The 17,460-nt window shown below is 36.3% G+C and overlaps 1 protein-coding gene across 2 annotated transcripts in view; it reads left to right on the top strand.

The window, feature by feature from the left end:
* The window catches only part of acox3 (acyl-CoA oxidase 3, pristanoyl), a 29,743-nt gene that overhangs the window by 11,246 nt on the left and 1,037 nt on the right, over positions 1-17,460 (top strand). For both annotated transcript variants that reach the window (XM_073835791.1, XM_073835792.1), the window contains exons 13-17: positions 2,712-2,825; positions 6,173-6,288; positions 10,310-10,484; positions 12,906-12,973; positions 13,084-13,170. In XM_073835791.1, coding sequence (XP_073691892.1) covers positions 2,712-2,825; positions 6,173-6,288; positions 10,310-10,484; positions 12,906-12,973; positions 13,084-13,170 — 560 coding nt within the window. The remainder of the gene's footprint in view (positions 1-2,711; positions 2,826-6,172; positions 6,289-10,309; positions 10,485-12,905; positions 12,974-13,083; positions 13,171-17,460) is intronic.

Raw genomic sequence — 17,460 nt, 5'->3', positions numbered from 1 at the left:
GCTGCTTGAAATAGCAGTTAAACTGTTGTTTCTTCTTGAAGTTTTGTCTCTATATATTTTTCATTTTGGGTCATTAATATGCTTGTTTCAAGTTTTAACACATAGATGTGTTTTATGACATTGACACCATTGGTTTCCATGCAGTTTGCCAAAAACACTTTAAAAAACAGCAAAGAGTCAAGTAACAATACTTTATTGTAGCACACTCAGACTCTGAAATATGAAATTTTACCCTCACAAGGTTTTTGATTTGATTTGATTTGATTTGATTTGACAAGGGTTTGAGAACCAGGCAACCAGTCTAAATAGCAATAAATACTTCTTACACTAAGTGCAAATAATGTTAGATACTGTTTATACTGACTTATAGTTATTTGCACCTCAGTGTGCAAATAGTCAGTGCAGTAGTCTTAAGGAAAAAAAGTAAAAAAAATAATTGTGTGTGTCTGTTTTGTGCCTGTGCAGCTAATTTTGAACACAATAAAAATAGGAATGAATTTGTGAAATTTCTCACATAATTTATATTTACACTGCTGTTTACAAGTTTAGGATCAGTAAGACTTGCAATATTCTTTGTAATGTTTTTTGGTTGTTATTTTTTTGGATCTCAATTACCAGACAGCACTGAAAGGAGTGTGAGAAATTAATTTTAGCATCACAAGGGTTTGAGAACCAGACATGATAAAAAAGGAAGTACAAATAGCAATAAATACTACCTGCACTAAGTTCAAATATACTATTTATACTGACTATTTATACCTCAGTGTGCAAATAGTCACTGCAATAGTCATGACAAAAAAAATTGTCTGTGCAGCTAATTTTGAACATAAAAAGTGAGTTTAAATAACCCTTAACACAATGAAAACGGATAGAAATTCTACACATTCTCACATAATTTATATTTAAATTCTCACATATATTTTAGTCTCTGACTAGTCTCGCATAGCCTCTCGCACTCTCGCATAGCTTCAGATGATGGCAGAAGGTCTGGGAACCATGGCTGCTTTGAACGGCCAAGAACCCCCCCAAGAGTGACAGGTATAGAAAACTAATCACATTTTTTTTTTTTTTTGTGCCACATCATGTTTAGGGGCATGGAAATGTCCCCACAATAACAGGCCTGTCTGTAAAATAGACGTATTTTAAAGGGGCTATATGCAACTTTTTCCCCAAAATAAACGTAACAGTAGCCTTTTTATTTGACCATTTATGACTCAAACATCTCCTGATGAGCATACTGACACCTTGTCAGCTCACAGTGGGTGCACCTATACGCCTGTATCCTATTTTTCCTATTTTCTGTCGGGTCGGATTTTTTGCGCGCTGTCTTTTTTGACAGATTGAGAGCGACTTAGGGTGTACTCACTTTTGTTGCAAGCTATTTTGACAATAATGGCTGTATGTTGAGTTATTTTTTTTAGAGGACAGTAAATCTACAGTACAGACCAAAAGTTTGGACACACCTTCTCATTCAGGGTGTGTCCAAACTTTTGGTCTGTACTGTAGATATGAATTCAACTGAAAAAACTTGTGAAAAAATATCTTTCAGGTGGTCAAATAGCAAATAGCAAATAGTGGAGCTCTGCAGCCACCTACTGGTAAAAGTTATTTGCAGGTGTTTTTTTTACTTTTAAAACTTTTAAAACAAAAATCTTACACTAAACCATGTGAAATTATCCATGTTATCCCCATGAAATAAAGTTATGAAATGTGGGTCTTTTATAAAGTGAATTTTACATAAAAAAGCAGTTTTTTTTTGTATAAAAACCCATTAAAAAATATTTATTTATTAATTTATATATATTTAAAAAATATCACTAACCCACTGAAAACTGCACAAAAGTAGAGTAAAAACTTTAATAAACAGAAAAATATACAGTACAGACCAAAAGTTTGGACACACCTTCTCATTCATTTAAATGAGAAGGTGTGTCCAAACTTTTGGTCTGTACTGTATACTGCTATACAAGCTCCACATTGACTACTCTAAAATATATTTACGTTTCCTTTCTATAGTATTGTTCCTTTAGAAGATATACTAAAATGGTTGCAGAATTGTGGGGGGTGTAATCACTTTTTGTGAGATACTGTACTTTTAAAAATCCAGCATTTAGTTGATCCTGATAAGCGCTCATTGTCACGTTGTAAACACAACAGCTTTATTCTTCCATGAGGGGGTTTGGCGTCACAGCATTTTTGTCTGTTTTTTCTTATGTTAAAGAGCGTGACACTCTGTAGAATTCTGTAGAATTCAACCAATCAGATGTCGACTTCGAAACTCCTGAAATGTTTCCAAATTTGTGTGCCATATGTATCAGATGTTCAGCCAGTGGTCCATGGGCGTGACTTCTAAAGCTGAGACTTTAGTCTCCAACAAACTAGGCAATAAAAAAATTCAGTTTTTACATGAATCCTCTGTTTTTTATATAGTTGATTTTTGGCAGATTGCAATGTAGTTCGTTTTGACACATAAGCTATACTCAGTTTTTGAACACAGCAGAAAGATTTGAACATTTATTCCCCATTTTAGTTGTCAAGAATTTCTAAATAGAAGGAAGTAATGGCAGTGAACTTGTGTTTGTTAACCAGAGCATTTTTTGCATATTGTTTTTAGTGGTATGCAGAATATGAAGAAGGATTTTTGTGTCTAATGAGAAAGTGAATTTAAAATTCTTTAAAATTGCTTTCTATGTTTTTCTCTCTCAATCAAGGTAAAGGAAGGATTGAATCCCCTCTTGAGACAGTGAACTTTTTAGAAGACATGAGCAGCATTCTGCAGACCAAGTTCACAGTTGGCTCAGTGGAAGAGTGCATGAACTCAGCCGGTACGCAACATTAACACTACATTCTCCATAACAGGGACAGATATATGCACATTCTTCACAACCGCACACCCCAGCCACATTACTCATTTAGTATTCACTTCACCTGAGTTACCTCTGTTCCCCTGGTGCTCTTCTTTTTCCTCTGCTAAACTCCAGACTAGAATTTTTGTGGATAATTTCAGCCTTGGGGTAATGTATTATATTAGTTGAAATGTAATTCAATTTATTTATATTTTTTCATATTTTAATGGCCACAACACTGACACCAATACTTAGATGCTGTGCTAAACAGCAATTATTAATTAAAGAAATGAACATGTTTTTTTTTCCCAGATCCATTTTTACAGAAATTCAAGATTAAAGTTTTAAGCAAGATTAGGATAAAACTGAGATAATGTCAATGTTATGACACCATTATATTATTTAAATGCCATGTTAAGGTGAATCTTTCTAACAATTAATTGCATACCAAATTTGCATTGGTCTTTTCTTTTATCCATTAAACTATATTAAAAACTGAAAGAACAGTGTTGCATTTATGTTGCATTTGCGTATGTACTTTAACCATTTTCTTTTGAAGCACTGGTATTTTCTTCAAAAAATACAAATCTGGTTCAGTTATTCAGCTAGTGAAATTGTAGTTTAGTTTAATAGGGTCATTATTCATTCATGCTCAGAGGAAGCCAAATAAACAAACTGAGCCTTGTGTCAATTTGATATCCTACTTTCATGGTGCTGGTTTTGTGTAATCCACGTTGTTTGTGTGTACAGTGTTTTTTTCCTGGGCACATTATCTAATACATCAACTTTCGCACCTCCACCGCACGCAGAGAGAATGTGAGAATCTGCGTCACGCTGTGTTTTTGTGTGGTTTACTGTTAAAAGTGCTCCTTGATGCTGCAGACTGCTCCAGTGGGAGAGTTTTTACATCCTGAACCGAGCTGCACATCTGCTACACATCTGCTCTCTTTATTGACATCATTCCTCAGCTGGTGACTCAACTCGTTGTTGCCTGGTTACAGGGGTCAGAGGATCATCGTTTTAATTGGATGAGAATAGGGAGTGGACTACTTGGGTTTTAACTGACTTTTGTCACCTATCGCATCATGTGACAAGCGCCCAGGGAGACTGCTTTTAATATTGTTTTTCATCCCAGCTGTTTTGCATCAACACGTTGAATGCTCTCATTCTTAACCTAGTTCATGACTTGAATCAGGCCAATTTCAGGCCAACAAAATCATGACACTAAAGGAAAATTTTCATCCAAATATTCTGTCATCATTTACTCAGCCTTATGTCATCCCAAACCTGTAAGACTTTAATTGAAGCCTGTATTTTAAGGGGCAATATTGCACAACTATTTGGTAACTGTTTGGACTTAGAACTTAATATCTCTATAAATTATGAATACGTTTTTATTCCCACCTTTTAAATACAGTTGAGGTCATAAGTTTACATCCCCTTTCAGAATCATTAAAAATGTTCATTATTTTAGCAAAATAAAAGGGATAATACAAAATGCATGTTATTGTTTATTTAGTACTGACCTGAATAAGATATTTCACATGAAAGATGTTTACAATAGTCCCTTGTTTGTCCTGAACAGTTTAACTGCCCGCAGTTCTTCAGAAAAATTCTTTAGGTCCCACAAATTATTTTTTTCCCCCAGCATTTTTGTGTATTTTAACCCTTTCCAACAATGACTGTATCATTTTGTGATCCATCTTTTCACACTGAGGACAACTATTACAAAAGGTTAAAACGCTCACTGATGCTTCAGAAGGAAAAACCTTGCATTAAGAGCCGGGGGTGAAAACTTTTGAGCAGAATGTAGATGCGTACATTTTTCTTACTTTGCCTAAATATCTTTATTTTCTTCATTTAGTACTGCCCTTCAGAGGCTACAGAAGGTAGCTACATGTTTCCCAGAGGACAAAATAAGTCAAATTTACCCTGATCTTCAAGTTCAAAAAGTTTTCACCCTCCGGCTCTTAATGCATCGTGTTTTCTTCTGAAGCATCAATGACCGTTTGGACCTTCTGTAATACTTACACATGAGTCCCTCAGTTGTCCTCGTTGAGAAAGATGGAACTCAATATCATACAGTCGTTGGAAAGGGTTCAAATACACAAAAATGCTGGAAAACCAAAGAATTTGTGGGACCTGCAGACAGTTTAACTGTTTAGGGCAAACAAGGGACTCATGGACAACTATCACTAAACAAAAAGACAACAGCTGTGGATCATTCAGGTAAAAACACAGTATTAAGGGGATGTAAACTTTTGAACTATTATTTTTTCTTGTGGACTGTATGTAAGCATATTTTATGTGAAATATCTTATTCAGGTCAGTACTAAATAAACAATAACATGCATTTTGTATGATCCCTCTTATTTTGGTAAAATAATTAACATTTTGAATGATTCTGAAAGGGGAATGTAAAAATTTGACCTCAGCTGTATCTTTAAGGCACTAAAAAGTCTCAGTGACAATCTAGAGACCATTTGAATCTGACTCCAAATAGGAAAAAAGCAAGAATAATCAAAAACAAACCAATGTCACTATATACATCAATACTAGCATAAACATTTACCTTCAATTATTTATCATACTCATTCTGTTTCTTCAGAACTTGCTTGATTGACTGTAGTGAAGATATTTAAATAGTTTCACTCTGTGTGGTCTTGTTTAACAACCTCATAACAAACTTATTTTCTTATTTAGAGAAGATACAGGATTGTTTTCTGATTTATTAGTTCCTTTATAAGATGGGAGAGCAGTTTCGTTGTTTATAAGTCTTAAAGGATGTTACGGATGTCTTAGTTTGTACTGATTAGGTTGAATTTCAAAGGTTTGTAGTCTTGGTCAGTAGATTTGGATTTTGCAAGGTTCATCTGTTGATTCTGTTATTACAGCGTGAATGCGCTTAAGTTCGTTTCTCTGTGGATCTAGAGTTCGGGTTACTTCTGCGTCATGAGTTAAAGAAATACGTCCAAACCTCAACCATCCAAAACACGAGACCTCTTGTTCTTTAGTCACAGTCCCCACCCAGATACCTAATCCATGATTACATCTGTGTGCACCAAATCTCTGCAAAACAGACCTATTCCAACAATAAATCCAATATCTGTTCAATATTTGTTTAATTATCTTATTTAGTGGCCTTTTATGTATCCCTTTCCACATAATGAAATGTGAAAACTTCAGTTTGTTTTTACGGTCATGTTTAAACAAAATATTAACTTATTTTGAAACTATTCTTTTTTTCAGACTCTTATTCAATTGCTTGCATCATCTGTGCTTTATTTATTTTAATATTATTATATTGTGTGATGTTGTGTCCTCAGTGCCTCTGGCAGCGTATAAGTGGCTGGTGTGTTTCTTGCTGGGTGAGAGCCAGAGGAAGCTGTTTCATGAGAAATCCTCTGGACTGGGAGACTTTGAGGCACGAAACAACAGCCAAGTATGTTTTAATCCTCACTTTATTAGCATGAGACCTTAAAATGTCATGTATCTGGGTTTACTGGCAGCTCAGAGGGAGGTGAGGTGTGCTATAGGTTTGTAAAACACATTACCCAGCTACCTTATACCTCACACTGAGTGTGTTTACTTGCATCATCTTATACTAATTATGGTTAATAGTCTCACAGAAACTTATCTTTTATGTCATAAATGGTTTAGGCAAAACTTAACACACACACACACACACACACACATATTACTTTTGCAGGTGATTTACCCATGTTTTGAATTACGCATTGCAATGTGTAGTGTTTTAAGGTTAAAGGTAATATCCTTAAATGTTGCAAAAAATTGAATCATGGTAACTGTTCAAAAGATTGGGGTCAGTATGATTTTTTTTTCCTGTCTTAAAAAGAAGTCTCTTATGCTCACCTGTTTACTTGATGTTGTGAAATATTATGCGGTTTATTACTGTAATGGCAAAGCTGAATTGTCAGCAGTTCAAGTTGAATAGTATAGAATGTAGAATATATTTTTTGTGAAAAAATATCCAAAGTACATATTTCTAGTAATTGTGAAGTTAATTCTCATATTGTATTTTTCAGAAAGTTTATATACATCAAGCCCGAAATTATTCATACCCCTGGCAAATTACTTAAAGTTACTTTTATTCAACCAGCAAGCTGTTGTTTTTTTGAGCGGAAATGACACAGGCTTCTCCCAAAAGATAATAAGACGATGTACAAGATGCATCATTGTGGAAAAAAATATTTCTCAGCTTTTATTTACATTTGAACAAAAAGTGGCATGTCCAAAATTATTTATACCCTTTGCAAATTGTCACAGTCTATGGGAAAATCCAAAGTTTTATACCATTCCAAATAGTCCAAGCTGTTCTAAAGCATTCTAATTACCTTGATTCATAGGGAACAGCTGATTTAATAAACTCAACAGGTAAAAAACAGAAGTTAGACAGTCATGGCTAAGACAAAGGAGTTCCAGTGGCAACAGTGCAAAGTGTTATTAAAAAATACAAGAGGTTCTGCACTGTGAAAAATCTCAGAGGACGTGTTCAGAAGCCAAATGTGACACCTGTGCTGGCCAGGAGGATAGTGAGAGAGGTATAAAAGAATCCAAGGATCACCACCAAGGCCATCCTGATGAATCTGGGCTCTGCTGGTGGCAACATCTCAAGGCAGACAGTCCACAGACACTGCACACCACTGGGTTCCATGGACACAGACCAAGGAGGACACCACTTCTCCAGATAAGGCACACAAAAGCCCGCTTGGCCTTTGCAAATGCTCATCTGGACAAAGAAGAAGACTTCTGATCTTCTGTTTTATGGTCAGATGAAACAAAAATTGAATTGTTTGGCCACAATGATGTAGCCTTCATTTGGCGTGAAAAAGAAGAAGCCTTCAACCCTAAGAACACCATCCCCACTGTCAAACATGGTGGTGGGAACCTAATGTATTGGGGGTGGTTTTCCAGCCGGTGGACCAGGGAACCTAATCACTAAACGGCACCATGAAAAGGAGCAATACATCAAAATTCTCAACAACAATTTTTTCTTTGTAAAATGCAAAAGGTTGATCATACTAATTTCAGACTTAAGGATTCTTTCGTTTGAATATACATTGAACCAAACACTATCATAACAGCTTAGTTGATCATTCGGTATACTTTATTTTTGACAAAACATCCCATGTTTCAGTCATGACTGCACATTTTCGCTAGTGACAGTATTGTTTTGGTAGCAACCACATCACTTTACAGAATTGTAACCCACATACTAACACTCAAAAAAAAAAACTACAAAACTACTGCGTAACTGTACTAAAATTTAGTTTATTTCCCCTAAATAAAAGATTATGGGTTCATTTTATGGGATTACCATAAAAAAAAACAAAAAAAAAAAAACAATGATGTCACTACCGAAACTTCACCAAATGTTTTGGTTATGACTGTTTCGGTAGTAACAATTTTAGATACTATTGAACCTAACTCAAAGATGCTAATCAGCACAAGGTTAGCTAGCACAGTTCTGAACAGTTGGACACATAAAAACTAAATGTTACTGAATAACTCCCAAAAAAAGGGTGTTTAGTTATGTGACGTAGTGACGTTACACAGATTTTGTATACTTTTGAACACATTTACCTCAAAATGTTGGGACCTATTTACTCACCATGTAGCTATGAGACACATAAATATTTCTTGGTCATAAATGTAAGGGTGTAGGTACAATCACTCTTAGCCAATAGACTAAACAAAATGAATGAAATGCAAAAATTATTTCAATATCATTTTCATAAGTTGAAATTTAGGGGTTAGGGTTCGGAACAGCCACCTCCCAATTGCAAGTACCCACTAAATGATGATTTTATATTTATTAGGCTTACTGATATTTTAAATATTATGGTTGGTGTCAATAGATAATAAAATGATCTTAGTAAACATCTAAGATTTGAATACTTAATGCTTTTCAGATGAGTTTGGTTGTAGGACAGCAGTTTGCACCAATTCTGTAGAATGGCCCATATTTTTTTTTTCTTTCTCTTTCTTACCATTACCAAATATCACTCTGTGTATAAGCTTTTACTGGCCTTCTGTCTGTTAATTCAGTGTACAAACTTTGACATCAAAACCACATAGTGTATCTCAAAAAATGCCAAAAGCTGGGCCAATATATCCAAATTCACCCTAGACAACCCACATGTGCTGTAAATGCTGAGTGCTTTAGTGTTGTCTTAAAGTCTTTAACTAAGGCTTATCTGAAAGAAAACTTTTGACTGAAAGTTATAGTTGTGATATATAGATATCCATTCAAGAATCATGTTTCACCATGTAGATGTTACTGTTGTTATTCAGAGTTGCATGGAATGTTGTTTTTGTTAATATTTCAGTATCAGGCTGAATTGTGTGGATAGTTCACAATAGGTTATGAATTAATACTTTCTGTACAGTGCCGTCCAGTTTATAACTTATATCTAATATAAAACAGATCTCTGGTTCCACAGACATGTCTTAAACATTGAACAGACACTTGGCTCAGACATATCCCTTACTTAATATCTATTCCACTGAGCTACAAATCTACATCACACAGGGCATTTCAAAGGGCCGCTGTCTGACCTCCACATCTTGAGGGATTTAAAGCCGTTCTGCCATGTCAGATTCATTTAGACCCATATATGTGCTCCGAAGGGTCAAAATCACATGCAGGATGTGTGAAAACTACTTGCATCACGTTTCGGTTGATATTGACAGTTGGACCAAATCTGACCTCGGCACAGTAATGAAACACAGCCCAATTTAATTTTTAAAACTATTCATTCCTTTAAAATAAATTCCATTTGGCTTGGTATTTTGTTTTGTCTAAAGCCATGACATACTTTTTATAAATGTGGCTTAAATGTTCATATACTCTTTGGGGTAACTATGGCTGTATGTGTGTGTTACGAGGGTCCATCCAGCCAAAAACAAGCAATCACTTAAAGGTCATATGATATAGCGTCTCCACTTTGATACATGCTTCTGGGTTTAACTGGAGCACTTTGGAGACATGATCAAGAATAGAGAGGAAAAAGTCAAAATGACGAAATCAAGCAAGTTACCGTATGTGACAATAATTAAATTGTCTTCAAATCCACAATGAGGACAGAAATCAATAAAACAGACCTTCTTCACACATAATACTGACCCAGCAACCACTAAAACAGAGAGAATCACTGTCTAGCAACCAGACACAAACACAAGTTCATTTCTAAGGTCGAGAAGCTTTTTTTGTTTAATTTCCCCGCCCCTCTGTAAACATCCCAGTTAGTGTCTGGTCTGTGTGTCATGACTGTCATTGTGCTGTCATGACTTGGCTTGTGATTATGTGGGTCAAACTGTCTTCGTTTACCCCTTGATTACGTAAACGCTCTTGGTAGATATATGTGTTTGAGTTTGTGTCCTTGGATTCACTTTTTCTGTAACTTAATCTTTCTCTTTTTCTCTCTCTTTCTTCTCTGTAGGTGTATTACTGTCGCTCATTGGCTATTGCCTATATTGAGCACACAGTGCTGCAGCGTTTCCATGATCTGATTCAAGATGAACAGACTCCAGCTGCTCTCAGATCAGTGCTGGGGCGTCTCTGTGCTCTCTATGGCTTGTGGATCCTCACCAACCACATGGCCATTCTATATCAAGGTAAACCACTGTTATTTGCAAAGGTTTCTTTGTTTTCCAATTCATGTCCGCTGATCCTGCTATGTGACACAAATTATGTGTTAAAGGGTTAGTCAAGTCACCTTTATATAGCGCTTTTAACAATACAGACTGTCAAAAAAGCTTTACAGTATTAAATAGGAAAACGTTCTGTCAATAATGCAAAAGGACAACAATAAACACTCAATTTTCAGTTAAAGGCAGTTCAACATTGAATTCAGTGATGTCATCATTCAGTTTAGTCAGCTTAAATTAAGTGTTCCCAACTAAGCAAGCCAGAGGCTTGAAATGGAGAAAAAAAAACCTTGGGAGAAACCAGGCTCAGTCAGGGGGCCAGTTCTCTTTTGGCCAGACGAACCAGTAGTTTGTTCCATGTTGCAGCAAAGTTAGATTGTGCAGAGGACTCATCAGGTTCCTGTGGTCTTGTGCCGATGGCCATCTAGGTTAGTTCACCCAAAAATTAGCCATTATTTACTCACCCTCCAGGCATCCTAGGTGTATGACTTCCTTCTTTCAGAAGAATCCAGTTGGAGTTATCCTGGCACTTTCAAGCTCTATCATGGCAATAGGCGGGTGTTTCTCTTCAAGAGTCCAAAACAAGTCCAATAAAGTGTATCCATCCTTAACCCCTTAGTGTTCCAACGTTCCACCGGCGGGACGTTTTGCATTGAGTTAAGTTTGACAGGAACTCTAAAGGTGCGTTCACACCGGACGCGACTTGCGCGGAAAAAACGCGCTATTTGCGCGTAGTTGAACGCTTGAACATTTGAGTTTACTCGCGCCATTCGCGCGGTAAAATTCGCGTCATTCGCGCGTGACATTTTCTTCACAACAGACGCGAATTCGCGTCAAGGGAGGGGCTTCTGCCACTCGTCAGCGGGAAAGTAGTTGTAAAATAGGTGAATGAGCTCAATTTGCCAGCTTTAGCTTGCTTGTAGTCTCAATATGTATGTATATGTAGGTCAAATTGAGTAAAGAGCGTTTTTTAAAACTAACCAGATTGTCCGACCTCTTCACTCACTTTATTCCTAGCAAGATCCCTTTTATTCCTGTTTCTACAAAAGTCCAAAGATGTATTGTACAGCTCCGAGGAACCACAGACAGCAACGGTGATTTTGTCCGCCATTGTTGTTTCGGATTTCTGCCTCCGTCACTACTAGAGCAAGCTCCTGATTGGTTAACGCGGCGCGGATTTTCGCCAAAGTTCAGATTTTTGAACTCGCGCGAATGGCGCGGCAATCGCTTGAAACGCTCAATGCGTGCCGCGCCATTTGCGCTATTCGCGCGTTTCGCGCCGCCTCATTCGCGCGTTTCGCGCCGCAGGATGGCTATTCGCGTCTTTGCATTGACTTAACATGTAAATCACTCGCGCTTGCCGCTTCATTCGCGTCCGGTGTGAACGCACCTTAAGGGGATAATAAAAAAAAAGTGCCTTACAATATCCGGGGGGCGAGTAAAGGCCTCCGCAGCAAATCTATGTGTTTTTGTGAGAAAAATGTCCATATTTAAAATTTAATAATCATTTTAATCTATCTTGTGCTCACAATGGAAGCAGCTCTGGCCGGATTACATAATAAGTTGGCGTTTCACATGCGCCCCCCAGATTTGTCGAACGCGAATGCACAGTGGAGAAAACAAAACAAAACAGTGCTCACGAATTCGAAGTACAAAACAAGGATTTGTAAAGAAACATGTTAGAGGATTTCAATATAAACCAAGAGGGGATTTTTCTTCCTTTGCTCCTGTAAACAAACATTGTTTTTTGCAAGACTCACCAGCACATGCGCAACGCATACATTATACGTCATCCGCCTGGAGCAGATTCTGTGTACAACAATTTGCACAAGCTAGATTAAAGTGATTATTACATTTTAGATATGGATATTTTTTTTACAGAAACGCATTGATTTACAACAGGTTTTAATTCTAAAGCTATTCTAAAGCTTGGAAGTGCCAGTCTAATTTCTAATATTATTCCAATTGAATCCATCTGAAAGAAGGAAGTCATATACACCTAGGATGACTGGAGGGTGAGTAAATAATGGGCTAATTTTCATTTGTGGGTAAACTATCCCTTTAAGGCTTAAATAGACTACACAATTTTGCCTAGATTTTTGCGGTACAGCTTGCTTGAAACCTCAATTGAGGTGGTACTAAAAAAGTACCAGGTACTAGGTACTGTAAATAGTAAAAAAACAAAAACAAAAGTGAGCCGTACCGAGCTGTAACATGCAGTGGAAAAGCACTGTAAAACTGGTATGACTGGTAGTTGACATGGAGTTGCAAAAGTTACTTCCAGTCAGCAGAATGCCTAAAGTGGACCGTCAAAATAAAGTGTTACCAAACATTTGAACATTTTTTTTTAATGGTTTTGGAGTTTCATTATGGTCTCTTTGTTTTTAGGAGGTTATTTTTCTGGTCGACAGCCGGTTGACCTCATCCACACAGCCATTCTCACTCTGTGTGGGCAGGTTAGTGTTGTTTTAGCTGTGGTTCAGTTCCAGACACCTCACTTATAAGTGCATGATGATGCAAACCTCAGGAAGGCTTTAACATAGCAGGTGCCTTCTTGTTCTTCCAGCTGAAGGATGATGCTGTGGCGCTGGTTGATGTTATTGCTCCTCCTGACTTCATCCTGAACTCGCCCATTGGCAAAGCAGATGGTGAGGTAAGAGAGCACATACACAGGCACACATGTGAACATGAGAAAGAGGACTCGCCAGTCCTCCACTGTGACTGTGGAATCACTTACTGTGGACTAATGTTTCTGAAAGCTGCAGAAGTGATCATCTAATTTACAGTGACTCCGAAAAAGTATCTTCTTACCGATTTTTTTTTCTGTGACTTTTAATTAACTGGCAATTTTAGTGGATAATCTGTATGAAGTCAGTTCCTTTGAGTTTACACAGGTGTCCTAGCAAAGTAACCATAAAAGTCTTACTTTTTTGTTTAATGTTTAGACCGTTTTGTAGTATTTGTATTTGTTATAATTGTATTTTACCAAATAAATACAGCTTTGGTGAGCATATGAGGCTTTTAAAGAATAAGACATTTTAAGGCCACTGTTATGGCTGTATTCATGTAAGTGTGCAGCATTATTTATTATATATTTTTTTAAAAGTTCACATATTTTATACAGTCAAATTATACATGTTTGTTACATATTTCAAACCAGAAACAGAATTATTTTTCCTTAAATATGGCATTTGAGACTGACGGCTAGTGATTATGCAATATTTACTGGAAAATATTACAGTTCAATATATCATACAAGGGGGGTAAAGTCAACATCACCTTAAAATCAACAATTATTAGAACTTTGGTTGGTGCATTTATTTGATCTTTTCACAAAACAAGAAAAAAGCACAAAAGTTAATTAAACTAATTCCCAGCAATTGAAAATTCTGGAGGGTTTTTCCATTGTACTGCCCGTAATGGTGTTTAAAAACCCTTCAGAAACATATTTTGACTAGACATTATGGTCACTGACTCATTCCTCCAGTCATATTCTCTCAGCACTTGTTTGACAGGCCATATATTTCTAAGTTTAAGAAAAAACAGAACTTTTCTGAAACACTAGACAGAGCAGAGTAGTCACACACCCCCACCCAACTGACACAGAGACTTTTATACTGATTTCCCTGCTGAGTGAGACACTTTATGTTTACAGTTGCAGAGATGTTTACTGGAAACTTTGGCACCGAGTTCATTGTCTGAATGAGTCATCTGAGGTTCTGATAAATGGGGAGTCTTAGTTATTAAAGCCTTCCACATGCTTGGCTTTTGACAGTTACATGGGTCTTAAAAGTCTTAATTCACCTTTCCACAAATGAATACCTTGAAAAGCCTTAAATCAGAGCAGAAAGTATTACATTTAAAGTCATTATATTTAATGTCTTACTCAGTATTTTTGTTTTCCAATATCTAAACACACAGTGGCCAAAAGAGCTCAACACACTTCAACTTCCTACAAAAGGGGGGTTTTGGACAATATTGGCATGAATCCTTTTTAATTTGTGATAATTTTGCACTGATAAGGGACAACACAAACTATAGCTATAGGCATCACAGCTGGCAAAGGGGAATGTCTGACTGTCTGATATGTATATATTGCCATTACTAAGTAATCAAAATGAAACTTATTATTGCTGGTCTTCAATGACAATGTCTACTTACTTTAATATATTTGCACCAAAAAATTATAAGGGTTTATGCTGATATCGTCAAACCAAACCACACATTGCCAGGGGTGTTTACAAACTTTTGGAGGGCAGTGTATATAAAAATATGAAATGTTGGAAAAAATGCAAAGATAAGCTACTTTTAAATATGAATCAATGAGTCGTTGAGCCATGCCTTCAAATGATCATTCAGTAACGAAACACTGCTGTATGTTTCTCAGAGATCCGTGACTGTTCTGCTGTGATCTTTGTTTTGAATTATTTTCGTTAACCAAAGTGAGCAAAAACGGTCAACACTGACAATATTGTACTGAATGTATATTAACTACTCGTTTGAACTGTTGTATAAAATCAATGTCAAATTAACAATCCTAGTTTTCATGAAAAAACTGCACTCTCTTGTTCGTGTCATGTTGCTTAATAACTAGGCTATATGTTAGGAGTGGGCGATATGACCTAAAATTAATATCACAGTATTTTTCATCTTTTGAACGGTGACGGTATAATATCACGGTATTACTTTTTTTGGTACATTTTGGGAGGAGTAGCCTGTCCTGTCCCTTTAGTATGTGAATAAAGTTAATATTTTTATAATATAATAAGTAAATGGTAGGTATCCTTATCAAAACGAGACATGGGAGAGTATTATGCATTCTCAACATATTTATTTTGCAAAAAACATAAAGATCTTACTTAATAGTGTACAACAAAACAAAAATTATTTTTTATTGAAATTTAATTTCTGCAATATTTAAAACTTTTAAATAACTGGGGGAAATCAACCCATGGCAACAGTTTAAAAGTAGACCAATTCTGTGGGGAAAAACGCGGACTTGGCAACCCTGCATCCGACACGAGCTGCTGGAGTTAATGTCATTGCACACATGAGTACGAAATTTTCGTCCGAGATTTTTGCACGTTAAAAAAAATACAGGTTATGTTAATCGAGTTTACACACTGCCTCACAAACCAAGAAAAAAGACAACAAATTGACAATTTCTACACTTTTTAACCTCAAACGCTCGTCTTGTCTAGGTCTGCGTGAACTCTGTTTTTTCTGGGTCAGTACAGTTAGGGTATTTTGAAAAACTTCTATCTTGTTTTCTTCCCCAACATCAAAATCATCCTACCTTGCTGCAGAAGTACTAAAAAAGAAATGTGCTGCAAAGACTCACAACACAACCAAATACTGAAATGGAAAGGAAAGGAAAGGTTGCAACTGTAAATGCCTCTTAAATGTGCTGCAAAAACAGAAACACTCTGCAAATACAACACAACCAAATACAGAAACGCGCTGCACATATAACACAACCAAATACAGAAATGTGCTGCAAGTAGCACAGACCACAATGGAACCCTTACAGAAATTAAAGGAGAAGTTCACTTCCAGAACAAAAATGTACAGATAATTTACTCACCCTTTTGTCATCCAGTATGTTCATGTCTTTATTTCTTGAGTCACTTAAGAAATTATCTCCATATAATGGACTTCAAAGGTGCCCCCAAGTTTGAACTTCCAAAATGCAGTTTAAATGTAGCTTCAAATGGCTCTAAACAATCCCAGCCAAGGAAGAAGGGTCTAGCAAAAATATCGGTCAACAAATTAAAACAAATTGACAATTTCTACACTTTTTAACCTCAAACGCTCGTCTTGTCTAGGTCTGGGTGAACTCTGTTTTTTCTGGGTCAATAAAGTTAGGGTATTTTGAAAAACTTCTATCTTGTTGTCTTCCCCAACATCAAAATCATCCTACCTTGCTGCAGAAGTACTGACCGAGTGTTTACAATGTGAACAAGCAAAGAATATCAAACGCCCTGTACAACAAAAAGGTAAATCAGCAATGTAGGACGATTTTGATGTTGAAGAAGAAAACGAGATGGGAGTTTTTCAGCAGAGACGAGACAAGATGAGCATTTAAGGGTTAAAAAGTATAAAAAGTGTCAATTTTTTTTGAAAATGACTAATCGTTTTGCTAGATAAGACCCTTCTTTTTTGCGTGGGATTATTTAGAACCGTTTGAAGCTGCATTTAAACTGTATTTTGGAGTTTCAAACTTGGGGGCACCATTGAAGTCCACTATATGAAGATAATTCCTGAAATGTTCCTTGTAAAGAAACATAATTTCTTCATAACAGAAGAAAGAAAGACATAAACAAAGTGGTGAATAAATTATCGGTAAATTTTTGTTCTGGAAATGAGCTTCTCCTTTAAATGTGGTTTTACTACGAATAACCCCCCCCAAAAAAACATGCTTACTATAGTTAAACAATGGTAACCATGTTAATGTATCTTGTACTGTGTATGAACCAGTGTTGTTTTTGACAGCCATCTTAGATTTAGTCTTAGTCTTAGTCTTTTGGACTAAAATGGTTATTAGTTTTAGTCAAATTTTAGTCACTTCTATATGTGATAGTTTTAGTCCAATTTTAGTCGACGAAAAGTCAAGAAGGTTTTAGTCTAGTTGTTGTCGACGAAAAGTCAAAAAGGTTTTAGTCTAGTTTTAGTCAAAAAAAGGGGAAAAAGTAGTCTTTTAACAAATTAATGTAGGTCAGTAAGTATTTTGCTGTTGGGTAGTGTCACTTATAAGTTGTGAAAATAGCAGATCTATAGTTCAACACAATGTGAGCTTCCGGATCGACTATTTTCACCAATAATTACAATAATGAAGGAATGTTTTAGAACATAAAAACAAACAAGGATTGAATGCTAAAACGGCTTGCCATACTAGTATGGTAAAGAGCATTTAATGCTAAAACGGCTTGCCATAGCGGCAGGT

The sequence above is a fragment of the Garra rufa genome, chromosome 3, assembly GCF_049309525.1.
Source record: "Garra rufa chromosome 3, GarRuf1.0, whole genome shotgun sequence".
Taxonomy (NCBI): domain Eukaryota; kingdom Metazoa; phylum Chordata; class Actinopteri; order Cypriniformes; family Cyprinidae; genus Garra; species Garra rufa.
Note: the sequence above shows the minus strand (reverse complement) of the source record. Positions and strands in the feature narration are given on the sequence as shown.